A 24,000-nucleotide genomic window follows, 5' to 3' on the forward strand; every position below is an offset into this window, starting at 1 on the left:
ATAACTATAACGATAACTATATTAGTGTTCACACCAGCGGACGATAACTATAACGATAACTATAAGTGATAAGATAAAATAAAATTCTGCATCAAAATTTATAGACAAGACAAGTAGTTTGTTTAGGCATGGTTTGTAAGGAATTACAAACCTGCGCACATATATTCAAACGCACATAACTATAGAATCAATTCTTAATGCGCATGTGAACGCCATCAGCGTCTATCACAGGTTCACGTTTAAAGTATGTTTAGAGAGAACGGTGTCGTCTTAGCGGCCCCTAATTTAATAACAAATGATCATTTAGACGGAAGTGAATCAATCAAAACTAACTTTAGCTGGAAAAAACATTTTTCAAGAACCACTATAAAACCAAACCAATCTCTTTTACCTTAAATTATATGTTTATCTCTGTAAAGCTGCTTTGAAACAATCTACATTGTTAAAAGCGCTATATAAATGAGGATGACTTGACTTGACTATATTAGTATTCACACCAGCAGACGATAACTATAACGATAACTATATTAGTATTCACACCAGCAGACGATAACTATAACGATAACTATATTAGTGTTCACACCAGCAGATGATAACTATAACGATAACTATATTAGCGTCCACACCAGCGGACGATAACTATAACGATAACTATATTAGTGTTCACACCAGCAGACGATAACTATAACGATAACTATATTAGCGTCCACACCAGTGGACGATAACTATAACTATATTAGTGTCCACACCAGCGGACGATAACTATAACGATAACTATATTAGTATTCACACCAGCAGACGATAACTATAACGATAACTATATTAGTGTTCACACCAGCGGACGATAACTATAACGATAACTATATTAGTATTCACACCAGCAGACGATAACTATAACGATAACTATATTAGTGTTCACACCAGCGGACGATAACTATATTAGTATTCACACCAGCAGACGATAACTATAACGATAACTATATTAGTGTTCACACCAGCGGACGATAACTATAACGATAACTATATTAGTATTCACACCAGCAGACGATAACTATAACGATAACTATATTAGCGTCCACACCAGCGGACGATAACTATAACGATAACTATATTAGTGTTCACACCAGCGGACGATAACTATAACGATAACTATATTAGTATTCACACCAGTGGACGATAACTATAATGATAACTATATTAGCATCCACACCAGCGGACGATAACTATAACGATAACTATATTAGTATTCACACCAGTGGACGATAACTATAACGATAACTATATTAGTGTTCACACCAGCAGATGATAACTATAACGATAACTATATTAGCGTCCACACCAGCGGACGATAACTATAACGATAACTATATTAGTGTTCACACCAGCAGACGATAACTATAACGATAACTATATTAGTGTTCACACCAGCAGACGATAACTATAACAATAACTATATTAGTGTTCACACCAGCAGATGATAACTATAACGATAACTATATTAGCGTCCACACCAGCGGACGATAACTATAACGATAACTATATTAGTGTTCACACCAGCAGACGATAACTATAACGATAACTATATTAGCGTCCACACCAGTGGACGATAACTATAACTATATTAGTGTCCACACCAGCGGACGATAACTATAACGATAACTATATTAGTATTCACACCAGCAGACGATAACTATAACGATAACTATATTAGTGTTCACACCAGCGGACGATAACTATAACGATAACTATATTAGTATTCACACCAGCAGACGATAACTATAACGATAACTATATTAGTGTTCACACCAGCGGACGATAACTATATTAGTATTCACACCAGCAGACGATAACTATAACGATAACTATATTAGTGTTCACACCAGCGGACGATAACTATAACGATAACTATATTAGTATTCACACCAGCAGACGATAACTATAACGATAACTATATTAGCGTCCACACCAGCGGACGATAACTATAACGATAACTATATTAGTGTTCACACCAGCGGACGATAACTATAACGATAACTATATTAGTATTCACACCAGTGGACGATAACTATAATGATAACTATATTAGCATCCACACCAGCGGACGATAACTATAACGATAACTATATTAGTATTCACACCAGTGGACGATAACTATAACGATAACTATATTAGTGTTCACACCAGAGGACGATAACTATAATGATAACTATATTAGTATTCACACCAGCGGACGATAACTATAATGATAACTATATTAGTATTCACACCAGTGGACGATAACTATAATGATAACTATATTAGTATTCACACCGGCGGACGATAACTATAACGATAACTATATTAGTGTTCACACCAGCGGATGATAACTATAACGATAACTATTTTAGTGTCCACACCAGCGGACGATAACTATAACGATAACTATATTAGTGTCCACACCAGCGGACGATAACTATAACGATAACTATATTAGTGCTCACACCAGCGGACGATAACTATAACGATAACTATATTAGTGTCCACACCAGCGGACGATAACTATAACTATAACTATATTAGTGTCCACACCAGCGGACGATAACTATAACTATAACTATATTAGTGTCCACACCAGCGGACGATAACTATAACGATAACTATATTAGTGTCCACACCAGCGGACGATAACTATAACTATAACTATATTAGTGTCCACACCAGCGGACGATAACTATAACGATAACTATATTAGTGTCCGCACCAGCGGAAGATAACTATAACGATAACTATATTAGTGTTCACACCAGCGGATGATAACTATAACGATAACTATATTAGTGTCCACACCAGCGGACGATAACTATAACGATAACTATATTAGTGTCCACACCAGCGGATGATAACTATAACGATAACTATATTAGTGTCCACACCAGCGGACGATAACTATAACTATAACTATATTAGTGTCCGCACCAGCGGAAGATAACTATAACGATAACTATATTAGTGTTCACACCAGTGGATGATAACTATAACGATAACTATATTAGTGTTCACACCAGCGGATGATAACTATAACGATAACTATATTAGTGTCCACACCAGCGGACGATAACTATAACGATAACTATATTAGTGTCCACACCAGCGGATGATAACTATAACGATAACTATATTAGTGTCCACACCAGCGGATGATAACTATAACGATAACTATATTAGTGTCCACACCAGCGGATGATAACTATAACGATAACTATATTAGTGTCCACACCAGCGGATGATAACTATAACGATAACTATATTAGTGCTCACACCAGCGGACGATAACTATAACGATAACTATATTAGTGTCCACACCAGCGGACGATAACTATAACTATATTAGTGTCCACAGCAGCGGACGATAACTATAACGATAACTATATTAGTGTTCACACCAGCGGATGATAACTATAACGATAACTATATTAGTGTCCACACCAGCGGACGATAACTATAACGATAACTATATTAGTGTTCACACCAGCGGACGATAACTATAACGATAAATATATTAGTGTCCACACCAGCGAAAGATAACTATAACGATAACTATATTAGTGTTCACACCAGCGGGCGATAACTATAACGATAACTATATTAGTGTCCACACCAGCGGACGATAACTATAACGATAACTATATTAGTGTTCACACCAGCGGACGATAACTATAACGATAAATATATTAGTGTCCACACCAGCGAAAGATAACTATAACGATAACTATATTAGTGTTCACACCAGCGGGCGATAACTATAACGATAACTATATTAGTGTCCACACCAGCGGACGATAACTATAACGATAACTATATTAGTGTTCACACCAGCGGACGATAACTATAATGATAACTATATTAGTGTTCACACCAGCGGACGATAACTATAATGATAACTATATTAGTGTTCACACCAGCGGGCGATAACTATAACGATAACTATATTAGTGTCCACACCAGCGGACGATAACTATAACGATAACTATATTAGTGTTCACACCAGCGGACGATAACTATAATCCTAACTATATTAGTGTTCACACCAGCGGACGATAACTATAATGATAACTATATTAGTGTTCACACCAGCGGACGATAACTATAACGATAACTATATTAGTGTTCACACCAGCGGACGATAACTATAATGATAACTATATTAGTGTCCACACCAGCGGACGATAACTATAACGATAACTATATTAGTGTTCACACCAGCGGACGATAACTATAACGATAACTATATTAGTGTTCACACCAGCGGACAATAACTATAACGATAACGATACTCGGTTACTAACGTAACCTCGGTTCTCTCTAGAGAGGGAACGAGTATTGCGTAAGTTTGCCCGTAGCGTAAGCTAAACTTACGCAATACGAGAGAACCTCTCGTAAGAGAACTATATTACTGTTCACACCAGCGGACAATAACTATAACGAACGCTAACGTTAAGAATTCATGAAAGATTGTCATCCGTTTTGTGACAACACACACACACGCTCTTACTTTTTGGATCCTGATTGGCTGCCCTGGGCGGAACATGAATAATTTCCGATCACGTGACCGAAGCGCAGAGACACCGACGTGTCGCAGTCGTCAACGGTTACCACGACGACCTTCTGATCGGAGGGACCCTGAGGAAGACCGGCGCGGTTCAGGACGGGCTGAGAGAGAGAGAGAGAGAGAGACTTTTACAAAAGGAGCTCACACACACTCGCACACACACACATACACGCACAAACTCACAAACGCAAACACACACACTGAATTGTTCATAGAATTCTAAAATGTTGATTAATTGTTTTACTTACCTTTTTTATGTTATTTTTTATGATTTTATTTCAAACAAAACCATCCAGATGCTAGTGAGTGTAAGATAAAAATACACCACAGACACACAGACAGACGCGGGATGAGCTTCATCTTCATCTGTGAGGTATTATTATCTGTCCAGCATCTTTTTATGTTTTTTTGTGTGTATTTTTATGGATTGAGTTTAAACCGTCACTGATTCCACTCGAACGAACACGAAAAGACACAACGAGCCTCACTTAATGAATGATCTCATCACGGAGAGGTCACGACCCCTTTCAGACTGACCCCGCTGGGCAGGTCACACACACACACACACACACACAGAAACACGCACACACACACACAGAAACACGAACACACACACACACATGCACACACACACACACGCACGCATTGTGTTTTCGTTATTTCTTCAGTAAATGATCACTGCTCATAAACCGACTCTATGATGTCATCAAGATCAAAGAATCACATTTGAAGTTGAAGTGACACAATGTAACAGTTTATGACACCTGGGATTTTAATTCTTATAAAAGCAAAACTTGATGATGCATGACATTCACAGACATCCCGAAAAACAAGCATTTACAAATGAAAGACATGCTTCTACTGACCTCTGACCCCAGTGTGTGTGTGTGTGTGTGTGTGTGTGTCGTCTTAAAGGAGTTGAACACAATGCATGAGGTCACATACACACACACACTCTGAATCTGTCCTACATTTCACACACGCGCCCCTGAGGCCATCAGCCCAGACACCAGTCTCTCACGCTCCTCGTGATGTCACTTCCTGTCGTCACATGACTCGCTCACCTTGTTGTAGTAGTGCACGTGTGCCGTGTGCCATTGGCCATCACTGACTCCGCCCACGAGGAAGGGCGACACCCTCGTTTTCGTCTCGCCTACGTTATTACATCACACACACACACACATATTCATATGCAAATTAAACACACACTCATTAAAGAGCTGGAGATAAAACTGACAGCCAATGAGATATGAGCTTCTCGGTCATGTGACTGGAACCATTAGTTATATTAACTGGAAATAAGTTTAATTACAGCACTGCAATTACATTACCTATATACAATACTTATTATATTTATTAGCATATATTAGTTTATTAGCATAACAGGCGACTGTAAAATGTGGAAGCTAGTTACCGCCATGAAATTAAAAAAATCCAACTGTGAATTTTTTATTTCACAATTCAGAAGTTGGTATCTAGAAATTTAGAAAAAAATCTGAATTGCGAGATAATAACAATGACCGTTTGTGTGTTGATTGTGTGTGTACCTGCGGAGAACGTGAGCTGGATCTGCTCGTTAACGATCTCCAGAGCGATGAAGTCGTGTTTCTCGTTAAAGCGTCCGTTATACAACAGCAGACCGTTGGGTTCTCGAGTCGCAAACCTGCAGAACAGAGAGAGAGGATCAGTGTGTGTGTGTGTGTGTGTGTGTGTGTGTGTGTGAGTGAGTGTGAGTGTGTGTGTGTGTGTGTGTGTGTGTGTGTGTGTGTGTGTGTGTGTGTGTGTGTGTGTGTGTGTGCGTGCGTATGAGAGTGTGTGAGTGTGAGTGTGAGTGAGTGTGAGTGTGAGTGTGTGTGTGTGTGTGTGTGTGTGTGTGTGTGTGTGTGTGTGTGTGTGTGTGTGTGTGTGCGTGCGTGTGAGAGTGTGTGAGTGTGAGTGTGAGTGAGTGTGAGTGTGAGTGTGTGTGTGTGTGTGTGTGTGTGTGTGTGTGTGTGTGTGTGTGTGTGTGTGTGTGTGTGTGTTGTCACATCATCTAAGTCCATCATTCCCATTCTCAGTCAAATCATGTCTTAAAATAGGTGTTCTGCTGCAGGAACATCAGTAGATTAAACACACACTCACACACACACACACACACACACACACACACACACACACACACTGAAGGAAATATGCGTGGTTGCTATGCGGTTGTTAGAGTGTACTAAGCGGTTGCTAGGGCTTCATTCTGCTACTAGTGATGACCGAGTTAAACAGCATTAATAACCAGTGACAGCAGTGAGTGTGTTGCCGTGGCGACAGCAGCAGATCATCACAGGTGTGTGTGTGTGTTAAACCAGGTGTACACCGCACATTTATGAAGTTAAAGTAGGTCAGTGAGCAGCAGCAGAGAAACATGAGCGAGAATACACACAATCAAACAAACACTCACAAAAAAAAACTAAATCCTGACGCTGTTATTATTAAACTACAGAAAACACCGAGCTGAAGAAACTCCTCACGAACAGCCGAGCGAGTGTGTGTGTCTCTGACGGGTTAGCCGAGGGGTTTAGAGCTGTTGACCCGGTTACTGAGGAGAATAATCACATCTCCAGAGACACACACACACACACACGCTTCGTTCTCCTCCAGCTCATACACAGTTAATGGCCACGTCTCGCACAACTACAACCATAACGATTGTTGGAATCACTTTCAGAACAGCTGATCAATGATATAAGCCAATCAGAGTCCATCCTGTGTGTGTGTGTGTGTGTGTGTGTGTGTGTGTGTGTGTGTGTGTGTGTGTGTGTGTGTGTGTGTGTGTGTGTGTGTGTGTGTGAGAGTGTGTGTGTGTGAGAGTGAGTGAGTGTATGTGAGTGTATGTGTGTGTGTGTCCGCGGCGCGCGCGTGTGTGTGTGAGTGTGTGTGCAATTGTGTGTGTGTGTGTGTGTGTGTGTGAATGAGTGAGTGAGTGAGTGAGTGAGTGAGTGTGTGTGTGTGTGTGTGTGTGTGTGTGAGTGAGTGGGTGAGTGTGTGTGTGTGTGTGTGTGTGTGTGTGTGTGTGTGTGTGTGTGTGTGTGTGTGTGTGTGTGTGTGAGTGTACGTGTGTGTGTGTGTGCGCGCGTGTGAGTGTGTGTGTGTGTGCGAGTGAGTGAGTGAGTGTGTGTGTGTGTGTGTGAGTGAGTGAGTGAGTGAGTGTGTGTGTGTGTGTGTGTGTGTGTGTGTGTGTGTGTACGTGTGTGTGTGTGTGTGTGCGCGCGGTGCGCGCGAGTGTGAGTGGGTGTGTGTGTGCGAGTGCGAGTGGGTGTGTGTGTGCGAGTGTGTGTGGGTGTGTGTGTGCGAGTGCGAGTGTGTGTGGGTGTGTGTGTGCGAGTGCGAGTGCGAGTGTGAGACTGAGAGTGAGTGTGTCTTTTTACTCCCTTAAAAAGTAACTAATTCGGAAATACTTTTAAGAAAAGTAATGAGTTACTTGTACAACGTGTCCAGTAGAGGGCGCCGCTCAAAAAAACCTTTCAACTTTCAAAACATTAAAAACTAGAAGTAAAATCTTTATTTTAGTAGTCAATAAAGAGAGATTAAATGCATACAAATGTTTGTTTTATTTAATATTTAATTATTGGTCAAATATGGATGAATCCAACCATTGGGTTAAAATTTTTAATTAAAAAATGTAACCCAATGGCTGGGTTTGTCCATATTTGACCCAAATTTGGGCTGTAACAACCCTGCACTTTTTAGACAATAGTGTTACTTATTTGAAAAGTAAGTTAGATATTTTGTCGTCAATTTCAAAAGTAATGGATTACTTTACTAGTTACTTGAAAAAGTAATCTGATTACATAACTCATGTTACTTGTAATGTGTTTCCCCAACACTGGACGCCAGCGTGTTCATTCTGGATGTTTCTGGAGAGTTCTGAGTCCTGGAAACTCACAGTATGACCCTTTAAACCCCTTTAGCGCTGAGCAACCCGCGTGAAAAAGCCCTCATCAGTCCCGAACATCTCAAAGCTAAACACACACTCTATACACTCGCACTGACAGCGCATTCATCAGAAGACAAGAGTGAGGGACCGAGAGGAAGAAAAGCATCTGTTCCCCATTGGGAGACTGACGGATCAACACGACCTGATGTTCCCGGATCAAAATATTCCGGACAAATAGCGCTGAATAACGTTTATATAACGCTATGCTGAGCAAACATCCTTCATTAACCGCTGACTAATGAACAAACACGGCTGACGGCTTCATCGGTGGAACAACACGATTAACTCTAGTCACGTTCCTTTATACAGCGCTTTAACAATATGGACTGTTTGAAAGCAGCTTTACAGTGATAATAGGAAATCAAAGTAACAGATTGTTTGGGCTTTACAGCAGATCTAGAATAAAGTTATTATCCAGATGAAGTTAGTTTTGATTGATTCACTTCCGTTGTAAAGATCATTAGTTATTAACTTAGCGGCCACTAACACGACACCGCTCTAACACAACACCGCTCTAACACGACACCACTCTGACACAACACCGCTCTAACACGACACCACTCTGACACAACACCACTCTGACACAACACCGCTCTAACACGACACCACTCTAACACAACACCGCTCTAACACAACACCGCTCTAACACAACACCGCTCTAACACGACACCACTCTGACACAACACCGCTCTAACACGACACCACTCTAACACAACACCGCTCTAACACAACACCGCTCTAACACAACACCGCTCTAACACGACACCACTCTGACACAACACCGCTCTAACACAACACCACTCTGACACAACACCGCTCTAACACAACACCGCTCTAACACGACACCGCTCTAACACCGCTCTGACACGACACCGCTCTAACACGACTCCGCTCTGACACGACACCGCTCTAACACAACACCGCTCTAACACGACACCGCTCTAACACAACACCGCTCTAACACGACACCGCTCTAACACGACACCACTCTGACACAACACCGCTCTAACACGACACCACTCTGACACAACACCGCTCTAACACGACACCACTCTGACACAACACCGCTCTAACACAACACCGCTCTAACACGACACCACTCTGACACAACACCGCTCTAACACGACACCGCTCTAACACGACACCACTCTGACACAACACCGCTCTAACACGACACCGCTCTAACACGACACCACTCTGACACAACACCGCTCTAACACGACACCACTCTGACACAACACCGCTCTAACACGACACCACTCTGACACAACACCGCTCTAACACGACACCACTCTGACACAACACCGCTCTAACACGACACCACTCTGACACAACACCGCTCTAACACGACACCCCTCTGACACAACACCGCTCTAACACGACACCGCTCTAACACGACACCACTCTAACACGACACCACTCTGACACAACACCGCTCTAACACGACACCGCTCTAACACGACACCACTCTGACACAACACCGCTCTAACACGACACCACTCTGACACAACACCGCTCTAACACGACACCACTCTGACACAACACCGCTCTAACACGACACCGCTCTGACACAACACCGCTCTAACACGACACCGCTCTAACACGACACCACTCTGACACAACACCGCTCTGACACAACACCGCTCTAACACGACACCACTCTGACACAACACCGCTCTAACACAACACCGCTCTAACATGACACCACTCTGACACGACACCGCTCTAACACGACACCGCTCTGACACGACACCGCTCTAACACGACACCACTCTGACACAACACCGCTCTAACACGACACCGCTCTGACACAACACCGCTCTAACACGACACAGCTCTAACACGACACCACTCTGACACAACACCGCTCTAACACCGCTCTAACACGACACCACTCTGACACAACACCGCTCTAACACCGCTCTAACACCGCTCTGACACAACACCGCTCTGACACGACACCGCTCTAACACGACACCACTCTGACACAACACCGCTCTAACACGACACCGCTCTGACACAACACCGCTCTAACACGACACCGCTCTAACACGACACCGCTCTGACACAACACCGCTCTAACACCGTTCTGACACAACACCGCTCTAACACCGTTCTGACACAACACCGCTCTAACACCGTTCTGACACAACACCGCTCTAACACCGTTCTGACACAACACCGCTCTAACACGACACCGCTCTAACACCGTTCTGACACAACACCGCTCTAACACGACACCGCTCTGACACAACACCGCTCTAACACCGTTCTGACACAACACCGCTCTAACACAACACCGCTCTGACACAACACCGCTCTGACACAACACTGCTCTAACACGACACCACTCTGACACAACACCGCTCTAACACGACACCGCTCTAACACCGCTCTAACACAACACCGCTCTAACACACCTCTGACACAACACCGCTCTAACACAACACCGCTCTGACACAACACCGCTCTAACACAACACCGCTCTAACACAACACCGCTCTGACACAACACCGCTCTAACACCGCTCTGACACAACACCGCTCTAACACGACACCGCTCTGACACAACACCGCTCTAACACGACACCGCTCTAACACGACACCGCTCTGACACAACACCGCTCTAACACGACACCGCTCTAACAGGACACCGCTCTAACACGACACCGCTCTGACACAACACCGCTCTAACACAACACCGCTCTAACAGGACACCGCTCTAACAGGACACCGCTCTAACACGACACCGCTCTAACACGACACCGCTCTAACACGACCCCGCTCTAACACGACACCGCTCTAACACCGCTCTGACACAACACCGCTCTAACACGACACCACTCTGACACAACACCGCTCTAACACCGCTCTGACACGACACCGCTCTAACACGACACCGCTCTAACACGACACCGCTTTAACAAGACAGCGCTCTGACACGACAGCGCTCTAACACGACACCGCTCTAACACGTCACCGCTCTGACACGACACCGCTCTAACACGACACCGCTCTAACACGACACCGCTCTGACACGACAGCGCTCTAACACGACAGCGCTCTAACACGACACCGCTCTGATACGACACCGCTCTGACACGACACCGCTCTGACACGACACCGCTCTGACACGACACCGCTCTGACACGACACCGCTCTGACACGACACCGCTCTGACACGACACCGCTCTGACACGACACCGCTCTGACACGACACCGCTCTAACACGACACCACTCTGACACAACACCGCTCTAACACGACACCACTCTGACACAACACCGCTCTAACACTGCTCTGACACGACACCGCTCTAACACGACACCACTCTGACACAACACCGCTCTAACACCGCTCTGACACGACACCGCTCTAACACGACTCCGCTCTGACACGACACCGCTCTAACACTGCTCTGACACGACACCGCTCTAACACGACACCGCTCTGACACGACACCGCTCTGACACGACACCGCTCTGACACGACACCGCTCTGACACGACACCGCTCTGACACGACACCGCTCTGACACGACACCGCTCTGACACGACACCGCTCTGATACGACACCGCTCTGACACGACACCGCTCTGACACGACACCGCTCTAACACGACACCGCTCTGACACGACACCGCTCTGACACGACACCGCTCTGACACGACACCGCTCTGACACGACACCGCTCTGACACGACACCGGTCTAACACGACACCGCTCTAACACGACACCGCTCTAACACGACACCACTCTGACACGACACCGCTCTAACACGACACCGCTCTAACACGACACCACTCTGACACAACACCGCTCTAACACGACACCACTCTGACACAACACCGCTCTAACACCGCTCTGACACGACACCGCTCTAACACGACTCCGCTCTGACACGACACCGCTCTAACACTGCTCTGACACGACACCGCTCTGACACGACACCGCTCTAACACGACACCGCTCTAACACGACACCGCTCTAACACGACACCGTTCTAACACGACACCACTCTGACACAACACCGCTCTAACACGACACCACTCTGACACAACACCGCTCTGACACGACACCGCTCTAACACGACACCGCTCTAACACGACACCGTTCTAACACGACACCGCTCTAACACGACACCACTCTGACACAACACCGCTCTAACACGACACCACTCTGACACAACACCGCTCTAACACGACACCACTCTGACACAACACCGCTCTAACACCGCTCTGACACGACACCGCTCTAACACGACTCCGCTCTGACACGACACCGCTCTAACACTGCTCTGACACGACACCGCTCTGACACGACACCGCTCTGACACGACACCGCTCTAACACGACACCGCTCTAACACGACACCGCTCTAACACGACACCGCTCTGACACGACACCGCTCTGACACGACACCGCTCTGACACGACACCGCTCTAACACGACTCCGCTCTGACACGACACCGCTCTGACACGACACCGCTCTAACACGACACCGCTCTAACACGACACCGCTCTGACACGACACCGCTCTAACACGACTCCGCTCTGACACGACACCGCTCTGACACGACACCGCTCTAACACGACACCACTCTGACACAACACCGCTCTAACACGACACCACTCTGACACAACACCGCTCTAACACGACACCACTCTGACACAACACCGCTCTAACACCGCTCTGACACGACACCGCTCTAACACGACTCTGCTCTGACACGACACCGCTCTAACACTGCTCTGACACGACACCGCTCTGACACGACACCGCTCTAACACGACACCGCTCTAACACGACACCGCTCTAACACGACACCGTTCTAACACGACACCGCTCTGACACGACACCGCTCTGACACGACACCGCTCTGACACGACACCGCTCTGACACGACACCGCTCTAACACGACTCCGCTCTGACACGACACCGCTCTGACACGACACCGCTCTAACACGACACCGCTCTAACACGACACCGCTCTGACACGACACCGCTCTAACACGACTCCGCTCTGACACGACACCGCTCTGACACGACACCGCTCTAACACTGCTCTGACACGACACCGCTCTGACACGACACCGCTCTAACACGACACCGTTCTAACACGACACCGCTCTAACACGACACCGCTCTAACACTGCTCTGACACGACACCGCTCTGACACGACACCGCTCTGACACGACTCCGCTCTGACACGACACCGCTCTAACACTGCTCTGACACGACACCGCTCTGACACGACACCGCTCTAACACGACACCGTTCTAACACGACACCGCTCTAACACGACACCGTTCTTACACGACACCGCTCTAACACGACACCGCTCTAACACGACACCGTTCTAACACGACACCGCTCTAACACGACTCCGCTCTGACACGACACCGCTCTAACACTGCTCTGACACGACACCGCTCTGACACGACACCGCTCTAACACGACACCGTTCTAACACGACACCGCTCTAACACGACACCGTTCTTACACGACACCGCTCTAACACGACACCGCTCTAACACGACACCGTTCTAACACGACACCGCTCTAACACGACACCGCTCTAACACGACACCGCTCTAACACGACACCGCTCTAACACGACACCGTTCTAACACGACACCGCTCTAACACGACACCGCTCTAACACGACAGCGCTCTAACACGACACCGTTCTAACACGACAAATCTTTTCAAAGTAACTTTCCCCAGCATAGGTTGCGATAGCTTGAACTTTCCCCAGCACAGGTTGCGATAGCTTGATACTCACGCGAGCGAGAGTGTGAAGTGGAAGCGCTGGCGAAGGCCCTTGAATGTGAGGAAGGTCTGCGGTGGGAAGTTCCTGGCGCTCATGAGGCAGAAGGGCTTCTCAAACCCGCCGCTCGGACACTCGCACCTGAAGCCGCCCACCAGCAGGTTGAGACACGTCCCACCGTTCTTACACACACCGTCAGCGCAGCGGCCCGAGCGCGAGGAGATCTCACACCGCTCACCTGCGGACACACACGAAGACTTCAGGTTAGCCACAAACACACTTCTGTCAGGAACACTATCCTCAAATACGACTAACAATTAGCATACAGTTTGGATTGGCGGTCTGGTTCAGTTCTGGGCAGCCTAGCATAGATAAGAGCAGCGATAACCCTTCTTAGGGTTAAAACAACACAACCAACATGAATGTATGCAGATATCATTAATTCAAGATTTTAAAGTGCAACATAATTCAAGAATTTATTCTGATTTTAGGGGAATCAGAACGCCGAATCCTGACTGAGACAGGAGGAGCTGGGGAGGGAGGAGGGTAATCAGCGCCTGAGAAACGCGACAGCTGCTGATAATACTGAAGAGCTTATATATGTATACAGTGATAGAGTCGTATTCCTATTGGTTTCTGATTCGTATTCTCGATTTGATTCCGATTCGATTTGATTCCGATTCTCGATTTGATTTCGATTCCAATTCTCATTTTGATTCCGATTCTGGATTTGATTCCGATTCTCGATGCGATTCTCGATTTGATTCCGTTTCGATTCGGTTCCGATTCTCGATTTGATTCCGATTCGATTCGATTCAGGTTCTGGATTTGATTCTGATTCGAATTCTCGATTTGATTCCGATTCCATTTGATTCCGATTCTCGGTTTGATTCCGTTTCGATTCGGTTCCAATTCTCGATTTGATTCCGATTCGATTCGGTTCCGATTCTCGATTCGGTTCCGATTCTCGATTTGATTACAATTCTTGATTCGATTCCGATACTCGATTTGATTCTGATTCGATTCAATATGATTCTTGATTCGATTCCAATTCTTGATTCAATTCCGATTCCAATTCTTGATTCGATTCCAATTCGATTTTGATTCTAAATTCGATTTTGATTCTAAATTTGATTTTCGACCCAATGAATATAGATTTAATACAAATCCCATATTTACAACAAATCCCATATTTATAACAAATCCCATATTTATAAAAAAAAGTTTTTATATTTATAACATATGATACAGTTAAGCAACATCACAGGACCAAGAGTGCAGAATACCATCACGATTGAAAATGTGACACTGATTTCATATGACAGTTCAATAAACAAGTAATTAATATTAAGTCACTTACATTGTAGACGAAATAATGACTGTTTTTGTTCTATTTTAGCAGGTAAACTGGTTACTTTGGACTGGTTACGCTTCATTGAAGAATAAATTTTGTCTTGGATGTTTTTCCTGAATCGGACCCAAGAGTCACTGGTCATCATCCAGTCCAAGTAACAAAAGATCATTGGGTGAGAAATGTTTGAGTTCAAATTGAGATCTTGAGAAAATCTGAGCTCAGTTTGAGACGTTGGCTATGTCAACATGCAACCAAATAATCCGTTAGTAATGGGACTGACGGAACCGAAAAGCATTCATGTAAAAGACCTTAATCGATCCGGTTGATCTCGATCTGATCTCCATTTCATCTCATAACTGTCTAAGAGAAACAATCGAGATGCTATAGAGGTTTAATGATATCAATTTCTTCATTTTCTCATGAGAAACATCAAGATACTTCACCAAAATTCTCAATTTGTTCTCACTACATTTATTAGATACATACATTATTAGTATGTAGTCTCTTTTTTTCAGTAGAAACATCAAGATACTTCAGCAAAATTCTCAATTTGATCTCGATTTGATCTCATTACTGTAAAAGATTCTCTCATTCTAGGGATCCATATCATAACATTACATTAATTCAAGATACACTACTATAAAACAATCAATTTGATCTCACTGTCTTTCGAGGAACAATTGATTTTCCTTCTTATGGATGGAGGTAAAAATACAGAGATGTGCAGAGATTGAAGATGTGTGTGTGTGTGTGTGTGTGTGTGTGTGTGTGTGTGTGTGTGTGTGTGTGTGTGTGTGTGTGTGTGTGTGTGTGTGTGTGTGTGTGTGTGTTGTGAAAGACAAAGACGACACTGTTTGACACACAAAAGACGATTGGTCACGCTCATCATAACGGAAACATTAGTGTGTGTGCCAGTCGCTGCCATCTTCCCGTTCACACACACATTTCCTCAGTTTGTGATGAAATATTGATGCGGTGTGTGTCGGATTCTCTGGGTCTTTGATGGGAAACGAGGTCAAAGCTTTAAACACAGGCTTCACATCAAAGAGCTCATGCATATTCACACACACACATACACACACACACACATTCGACGTGATCCTCGGAGCAGTGCGGTGTGAACCTGATGCACACGATCACGGTCAGTTCAGGGTCAGCGTCGTTAAACTCGAGTTTACACTCATTAGGATCTGAGTAATGACCTGATGCTCTCTGTTACAAGCTCAGCTGACTTTCTGTTAAAGTCAAACTACTCACAGCGAGTGTGAAGAACGACTGAACGTTCATCTGAGATGTGAAATACTGCATAGAACATACTGGATTCAAACGAATCATTTCAGCTGTTCGTTTAAAGTGATTCACTAAAATGAATCGTTTTGAATGATGGATGTTCTATGTGTGATTATTGTCTCGCTTGCTCAATGCATTATAATACACTCGCACTTACAGGAGAAACATTATCACTCATTAATATCACAAACTGAAGCTCATCATCACATCAGTTCAGTGTGTTCAGTGTCTACAGAGATCACATCAATAATTAACACAGCTTTTACTCCACACACTCTCTCTCTCTGTGTCTCTCGCTCTCAGTGGTGGAAAGTAACTAATTACAAATACTTTCGTTACAGTACTTGAGTATATTTTTCGTTTATTTTTACTTTCTTTAGTATAATTAAATTGTGGTTCTTTTACTCTTACTTGAGTAGAATAAAAAGAAAGTATTCAACTTCGCTACATTTATCTTTCAAATAAATAAAAAAAGTACAAAGTACTTTGACAAAGTTGCCGACGGAGCAACAGGGCAAGCTGACATTTGACAGACACTTTTCAAACTACTGCGATGGAGCCCTGCGCTTCAGCCAATAACAGACAGATCTGGAGCGCTTCGACCAATAACAGACAGATCTGGAGCGCTTCGACCAATAACAGACAGTTCTGGAGCGCTTCGACCAATAACAGACAGATCTGGAGCGCTTCGACCAATAACAGACAGATCTGGAGCGCTTCGACCAATAACAGACAGATCTGGAGCGCTTCGACCAATAACAGACAGATCTGGAGCGCTTCAGCCAATAACAGACAGGTCTGGAGCGCTTCGGCCAATAACAGACAGATCTGGAGCGCTTCGGCCAATAACAGACAGGTCTGGAGCGCTTCTGCCAATAACAGACAGATCTGGAGCGCTTCGGCCAATAACAGACAGATCTGGAGTGCTTCGGCCAATAACAGACAGATCTGGAGCGCTTCGGCCAATAACAGACAGATCTGGAGCGCTTCAGCCAATAACAGACAGGTCTGGAGCGCTTCGGCCAATAACAGACAGATCTGGAGCGCTTCAGCCAATAACAGACAGATCTGGAGCGCTTCGGCCAATAACAGACATGTCTGGAGCGCTTCTGCCAATAACAGACAGATCTGGAGCGCTTCGGCCAATAACAGACAGATCTGGAGTGCTTCGGCCAATAACAGACAGGTCTGGAGCGCTTCTGCCAATAACAGACAGGTCTGGAGCGCTTCTGCCAATAACAGACAGATCTGGAGCGCTTCGGCCAATAACAGACAGATCTGGAGCGCTTCGGCCAATAACAGACAGATCTGGAGCGCTTCGGCCAATAACAGACAGATCTGGAGCGCTTCGGCCAATAACAGACAGGTCTGGAGCGCTTCGGCCAATAACAGACAGATCTGGAGCGCTTCAGCCAATAACAGACAGATCTGGAGCGCTTCGGCCAATAACAGACAGATCTGGAGCGCTTCGGCCAATAACAGACAGATCTGGAGCGCTTCGGCCAATAACAGACAGATCTGGAGCGCTTCAGCCAATAACAGACAGATCTGGAGCGCTTCGGCCAATAACAGACAGGTCTGGAGCGCTTCAGCCAATAACAGACAGATCTGGAGCGCTTCGGCCAATAACAGACAGATCTGGAGCGCTTCAGCCAATAACAGACAGATCTGGAGCGCTTCGGCCAATAACAGACAGGTCTGGAGCGCTTCGGCCAAGAACAGACAGATCTGGAGCGCTTCAGCCAATAACAGACAGATCTGGAGCGCTTCGGCCAATAACAGACAGATCTGGAGCGCTTCGGCCAATAACAGACAGGTCTGGAGCGCTTCAGCCAATAACAGACAGATCTGGAGCGCTTCGGCCAATAACAGACAGATCTGGAGCGCTTCGGCCAATAACAGACAGGTCTGGAGCGCTTCAGCCAATTACAGACAGATCTGGAGCGCTTCGGCCAATAACAGACAGGTCTGGAGCGCTTCGGCCAATAACAGACAGGTCTGGAGCGCTACGGCCAATAACAGACAGATCTGGAGCGCTTCAGCCAATAACAGACAGATCTGGAGCGCTTCGGCCAATAACAGACAGATCTGGAGCGCTTCGGCCAATAACAGACAGATCTGGAGCGCTTCAGCCAATAACAGTCAGATCTGGAGCGCTTCAGCCAATAACAGACAGATCTGGAGCGCTTCAGCCAATAACAGACAGATCTGGAGCGCTTCAGCCAATAACAGACGGATCTGGATCGCTACAGCCAATAACAGACAGATCTGGAGCGCTTCAGCCAATAACAGACAGATCTGGAGCGCTTCGGCCAATAACAGACAGATCTGGAGCGCTTCGGCCAATAACAGACAGATCTGGAGCGCTTCGGCCAATAACAGACAGATCTGGAGCGCTTCGGCCAATAACAGACAGATCTGGAGCGCTTCGGCCAATAACAGATAGATCTGGAGCGCTTCAGCCAATAACAGACAGATCTGGAGCGCTTCGGCCAATAACAGATAGATCTGGAGCGCTTCAGCCAATAACAGACAGATCTGGAGCGCTTCGACCAATAACAGACAGATCTGGAGCGCTTCAGCCAATAACATACAGATCTGGAGCGCTTCAGCCAATAACAGACAGATCTGGAGCGCTTCGACCAATAACAGACAGGTCTGGAGCGCTTCGGCCAATAACAGACAGATCTGGAGCGCTTCGGCCAATAACAGACAGATCTGGAGCGCTTCGGCCAATAACAGACAGATCTGGAGCGCTTCGGCCAATAACAGACAGATCTGGAGCGCTTCAGCCAATAACAGACAGATCTGGAGCGCTTCAGCCAATAACAGACAGATCTGGAGCACTTCGGCCAATAACAGACAGATCTGGAGCGCTTCGACCAATAACAGACAGATCTGGAGCGCTTCAGCCAATAACATACAGATCTGGAGCGCTTCAGCCAATAACAGACAGATCTGGAGCGCTTCGACCAATAACAGACAGGTCTGGAGCGCTTCGGCCAATAACAGACAGATCTGGAGCGCTTCGGCCAATAACAGACAGATCTGGAGCGCTTCGGCCAATAACAGACAGATCTGGAGCGCTTCAGCCAATAACAGACAGATCTGGAGCGCTTCAGCCAATAACAGACAGATCTGGAGCGCTTCAGCCAATAACAGACAGATCTGGAGCACTTCGGCCAATAACAGACAGATCTGGAGCGCTTCAGCCAATAACAGACAGATCTGGAGCGCTTCAGCCAATAACAGACAGATCTGGAGCGCTTCGGCCAATAACAGACAGATCTGGAGCGCTTCGACCAATAACAGACAGATCTGGAGCGCTTCAGCCAATAACAGACAGATCTGGAGCGCTTCGGCCAATAACAGACAGATCTGGAGCGCTTCAGCCAATAACAGACAGGTCTGACTCAGGTGCAAAACCAATCAAAAGTTCGGCTGGGGGGCGGGGCACTCGTGTTTTGAATCAGTATCGCTTACGTTTCAATTCAGTGAATATGCTCATATTCTGATTTTAAATTTTAATTATTGCAACTCCTGAAATGGGTCATCCCATTGATAATACCAGAGCACTGAGCAGTTGAAGTAAATGAAAAACTCGGCTCATAACATGGACGCAGTTATTGCACTGACGGAGCAAGTACAATGTAAGTGTCTAAAATACATCCACACACAGTTCAATTAAATGGTAAATCTCGCCCTCTTAAACAACATAGTTAAACGAAATATACGAAGCAAACTTTGTACAAAGCTGAAAAAACAGTGAAATAAGATCACAATATTTATCTGTCATTCAGATGAACGTAAAAGTGTAGTTCGTTACTATAGCAACAGTGGAGCCCGAAAGTGGTAGAACGAAAAAAAAGGAGAATTTAATGTAACATGTACACCACTTAATGTTTTTTTTTACTGGAACTTTTTTATTCATACTGTTGTAAATCTCTCTTTTTTTATGGGACCTCTCACTTTTTCTTCTTTGCTTTCAATTATGAAATTTAACTGAAACGTGAAATGATCTTACCTGGACTTACTTTTCAAAATCACAATACATGAAATACAATGAAATTTGTTTCATGTTGCTTCTTAACACAGAGTATGTATTATTTTATTACATTCTATGATACAAGATATGTTGATTAACATTGCTATAAAGGGATAGTTCAGCCAAAAATGTAATTTACCCCATGATTTACTCGCCTCAAGTCCTTCTAGGTGTACATGACATTCTTATTTCAGACGAATACAATCACAGTTATATTCACAAATGTCCTGGCTCTTCAAAGCTTTATAACGGGAGTAAATGGCTGGAAAAAATTTGGAAAAAAACTAATTACAAATTACAAATTGCACGGCTCCAGTGGGTTACTAAAGGCCTTCGGAAGCGAAGCCCTGGGTTTTTGTAAGAAACATACCCATATTTATTACTTTATAATCTAAAATAACTTGCTTCCGCCAGACGACCGTACGCATACTACGCAATTCGACTTGCGCCACACGAGTAAAAGTGGAGCGCTTTTATCACGGATGGATGCACTTTCTTGGGCTTCAAATGTTCTCCAGTCATTCACTACATTATAAAGCTTGGAAGAGCCAGGACATGTTTAATATAACTGTGATTGTGTTCGTCTGAGAGAAGAGTGTCACACACACCTAGGATGAGTTGAGGGAGAGTAAATCATGGGCTAATGTTCATTTTTGGGTGAACTATCTCTTTAAATACATACATCATTCTCATGATAATACCTGATATAGATGAATACAGATATATTATCGCTATCATGTGTTTGTCTTTATGTTTCAGTCAAAACGTCCCTATTTGCATATTATTATAAAAGGCATTTCCTTTATATAGTTTAATACTTCTGTGAATCTCACTTGTGGACTTTCTGCGTGAGGGATGAATCAGTACTGGGCTTCCAGTATGAAAGAAACCGATGATGTGTGTGTTTAGCGCTCAATATCGATATCATCTCCCCATTTTGGGTAAAAATAGAAAAATAATACTAAAGTACTTTGTAGTACTTGACTAGTTTGAAAGCAAATACTTATTTACTCTTACTTGAGTCATATTATTTTTCAGTACTTCTACTTGTACTCCACCACTGCTCTCTCTCTCTCTCTCTCTCTCTGTCTCTCTCTCTCTCTGTCTCTCTCTCTCTCTCTCTCTCTCTCTCTCTCTGTGTCTCTCTCTCTCTGTGTCTCTCTCTCTCTCTCTCTCTCTCTCTCTCTCTCTCTGTGTCTCTCTCTGTCTCTCTCTCACTCTCTCTCTCTGTGTCTCTCTCTGTCTCTCTCTCACTCTCTCTCTCTGTCCCTCTCTCTCTGTGTCTCTCTCTCACTCTCTCTCTCTCTCTGTGTCTCTCTCTGTCTCTCTCTCACTCTCTCTCTCTCTATCTCTCTCTGTCTCTCTCTCTCTCTGTCTCTCTCTCACTCTCTCTCGCTCTCTCTCTCTCCTCTCTCTCTCTTTCTCTCTCTCTGTCTCTCTATGTGTCTCTCTCTGTCTCTCTCTCTCTCTCTCTGTGTCTCTCTCTCTCTCTCTCTCTCTCTCTGTCTCTCTCTGTGTCTCTCTCTGTCTCTCTCTCTCTGTCTCTCTCTGTCTGTGTCTCTCTCTCTCTCTCTCTCTCTCTCTCTCTCTCTCTGTGTCTCTCTCTCTCTGTGTCTCTCTCTCTCTCTCTCTCTCTCTCTCTCTCTCTCTCTCTCTCTGTGTCTCTCTCTGTCTCTCTCTCACTCTCTCTCTCTGTGTCTCTCTCTGTCTCTCTCTCACTCTCTCTCTCTGTCCCTCTCTCTCTGTGTCTCTCTCTCTCTCTCTCTCTCTCTCTCTCTCTCTCTCTCTCTCTCTGTGTCTCTCTCTGTCTCTCTCTGTCTCTCTCTCACTCTCTCTCTCTGTCCCTCTCTCTCTGTGTCTCTCTCTCACTCTCTCTCTCTCTCTGTGTCTCTCTCTGTCTCTCTCTCACTCTCTCTCTCTCTATCTCTCTCTGTCTCTCTCTCTCTCTGTCTCTCTCTCACTCTCTCTCGCTCTCTCTCTCTCCTCTCTCTCTCTTTCTCTCTCTCTGTCTCTCTATGTGTCTCTCTCTGTCTCTCTCTCTCTCTCTCTGTGTCTCTCTCTCTCTCTCTCTCTCTCTGTCTCTCTCTGTGTCTCTCTCTGTCTCTCTCTCTCTGTCTCTCTCTGTCTCTCTCTGTGTCTCTCTCTGTCTCTCTCTCTCTGTCTCTCTCTGTCTCTCTCTCTCTCTCTCTCTCTCTGTGTCTCTCTCACTCTGTGTGTCTCTCTCTGTGTCTCTCTCTCTCAAATTTCTAATTCAAATTTCAAATTAGCTTTATTAGCATGACTGTGTAACACAATGTTACCAAAGCATCAACATATTATATATATAAATAATAAAACAAACAAACAAACAAACAAATAAAATATGTAACATTGTAAATAGATAGATAAATAAAAATAATCTATCTTAATAGATGAATAAATACAGAATAAATACAGTGGGTCACTCCAGAGAATTAGCGGTCTCTGGCGTTATGTATAGCTGGCACATATTTAGCCGCTAGTGCAGCTGTACTATCATCTTCTCCGAGTAAGAAGGACATTTTTTCAGTGTCACACAGTTCTCTCTCACAGTATAAATGATTAATCTTATCAAAATGAACAGATCTCACGAGAGATGAGATGAGTATGACCAACACACTGCTCACAAACATGTTAAATAACACTCAGTATTGAACATACACACACACTCAGAGAAGGAGCAGCTGGCAGGACAGCAGGAGCGAGAAAACGAGAGAGAGTGAGAGAGAGAGAGATAGAGGGAGAGAGAGAGAGAGAGAGGGAGGGAGAGAGAGAGAGAGAGAGAGAGCGCAAGATAGAGTGTGTGAGAGAGAGAGAGAGAGACACACAGAGTGCTGATAACACACACACTTCATTCCTCAACAAACACACACTGAGTTTGACGCTGAAGCTCCCACACACCTGAACACTCCCACACACACACTCAGCAGATCTTATGTAATAATAACATGTGGGCAATCGTGTTTAAAGAG

General features: G+C 44.9%; 1 protein-coding gene across 1 annotated transcript in view; it reads right to left on the reverse strand.

Moving 5' to 3' along the window:
* LOC143746296 (cadherin EGF LAG seven-pass G-type receptor 2-like) overlaps positions 1 to 24,000 on the reverse strand; it is a 91,260-nt gene that overhangs the window by 42,264 nt on the left and 24,996 nt on the right. The window contains exons 3-6 of the mRNA XM_077238138.1: positions 14,337 to 14,559; positions 6,136 to 6,251; positions 5,653 to 5,741; positions 4,532 to 4,689 (exon numbers count right to left, since the gene is read on the reverse strand). Coding sequence (XP_077094253.1) covers positions 4,532 to 4,689; positions 5,653 to 5,741; positions 6,136 to 6,251; positions 14,337 to 14,559 — 586 coding nt within the window. The remainder of the gene's footprint in view (positions 1 to 4,531; positions 4,690 to 5,652; positions 5,742 to 6,135; positions 6,252 to 14,336; positions 14,560 to 24,000) is intronic.

This window comes from Siphateles boraxobius, unplaced genomic scaffold (assembly GCF_051911475.1).
Source record: "Siphateles boraxobius isolate OS27281-9 unplaced genomic scaffold, OSU_SipBor_1 216, whole genome shotgun sequence".
In the NCBI taxonomy this organism is placed as follows: Eukaryota; Metazoa; Chordata; class Actinopteri; order Cypriniformes; family Leuciscidae; genus Siphateles; species Siphateles boraxobius.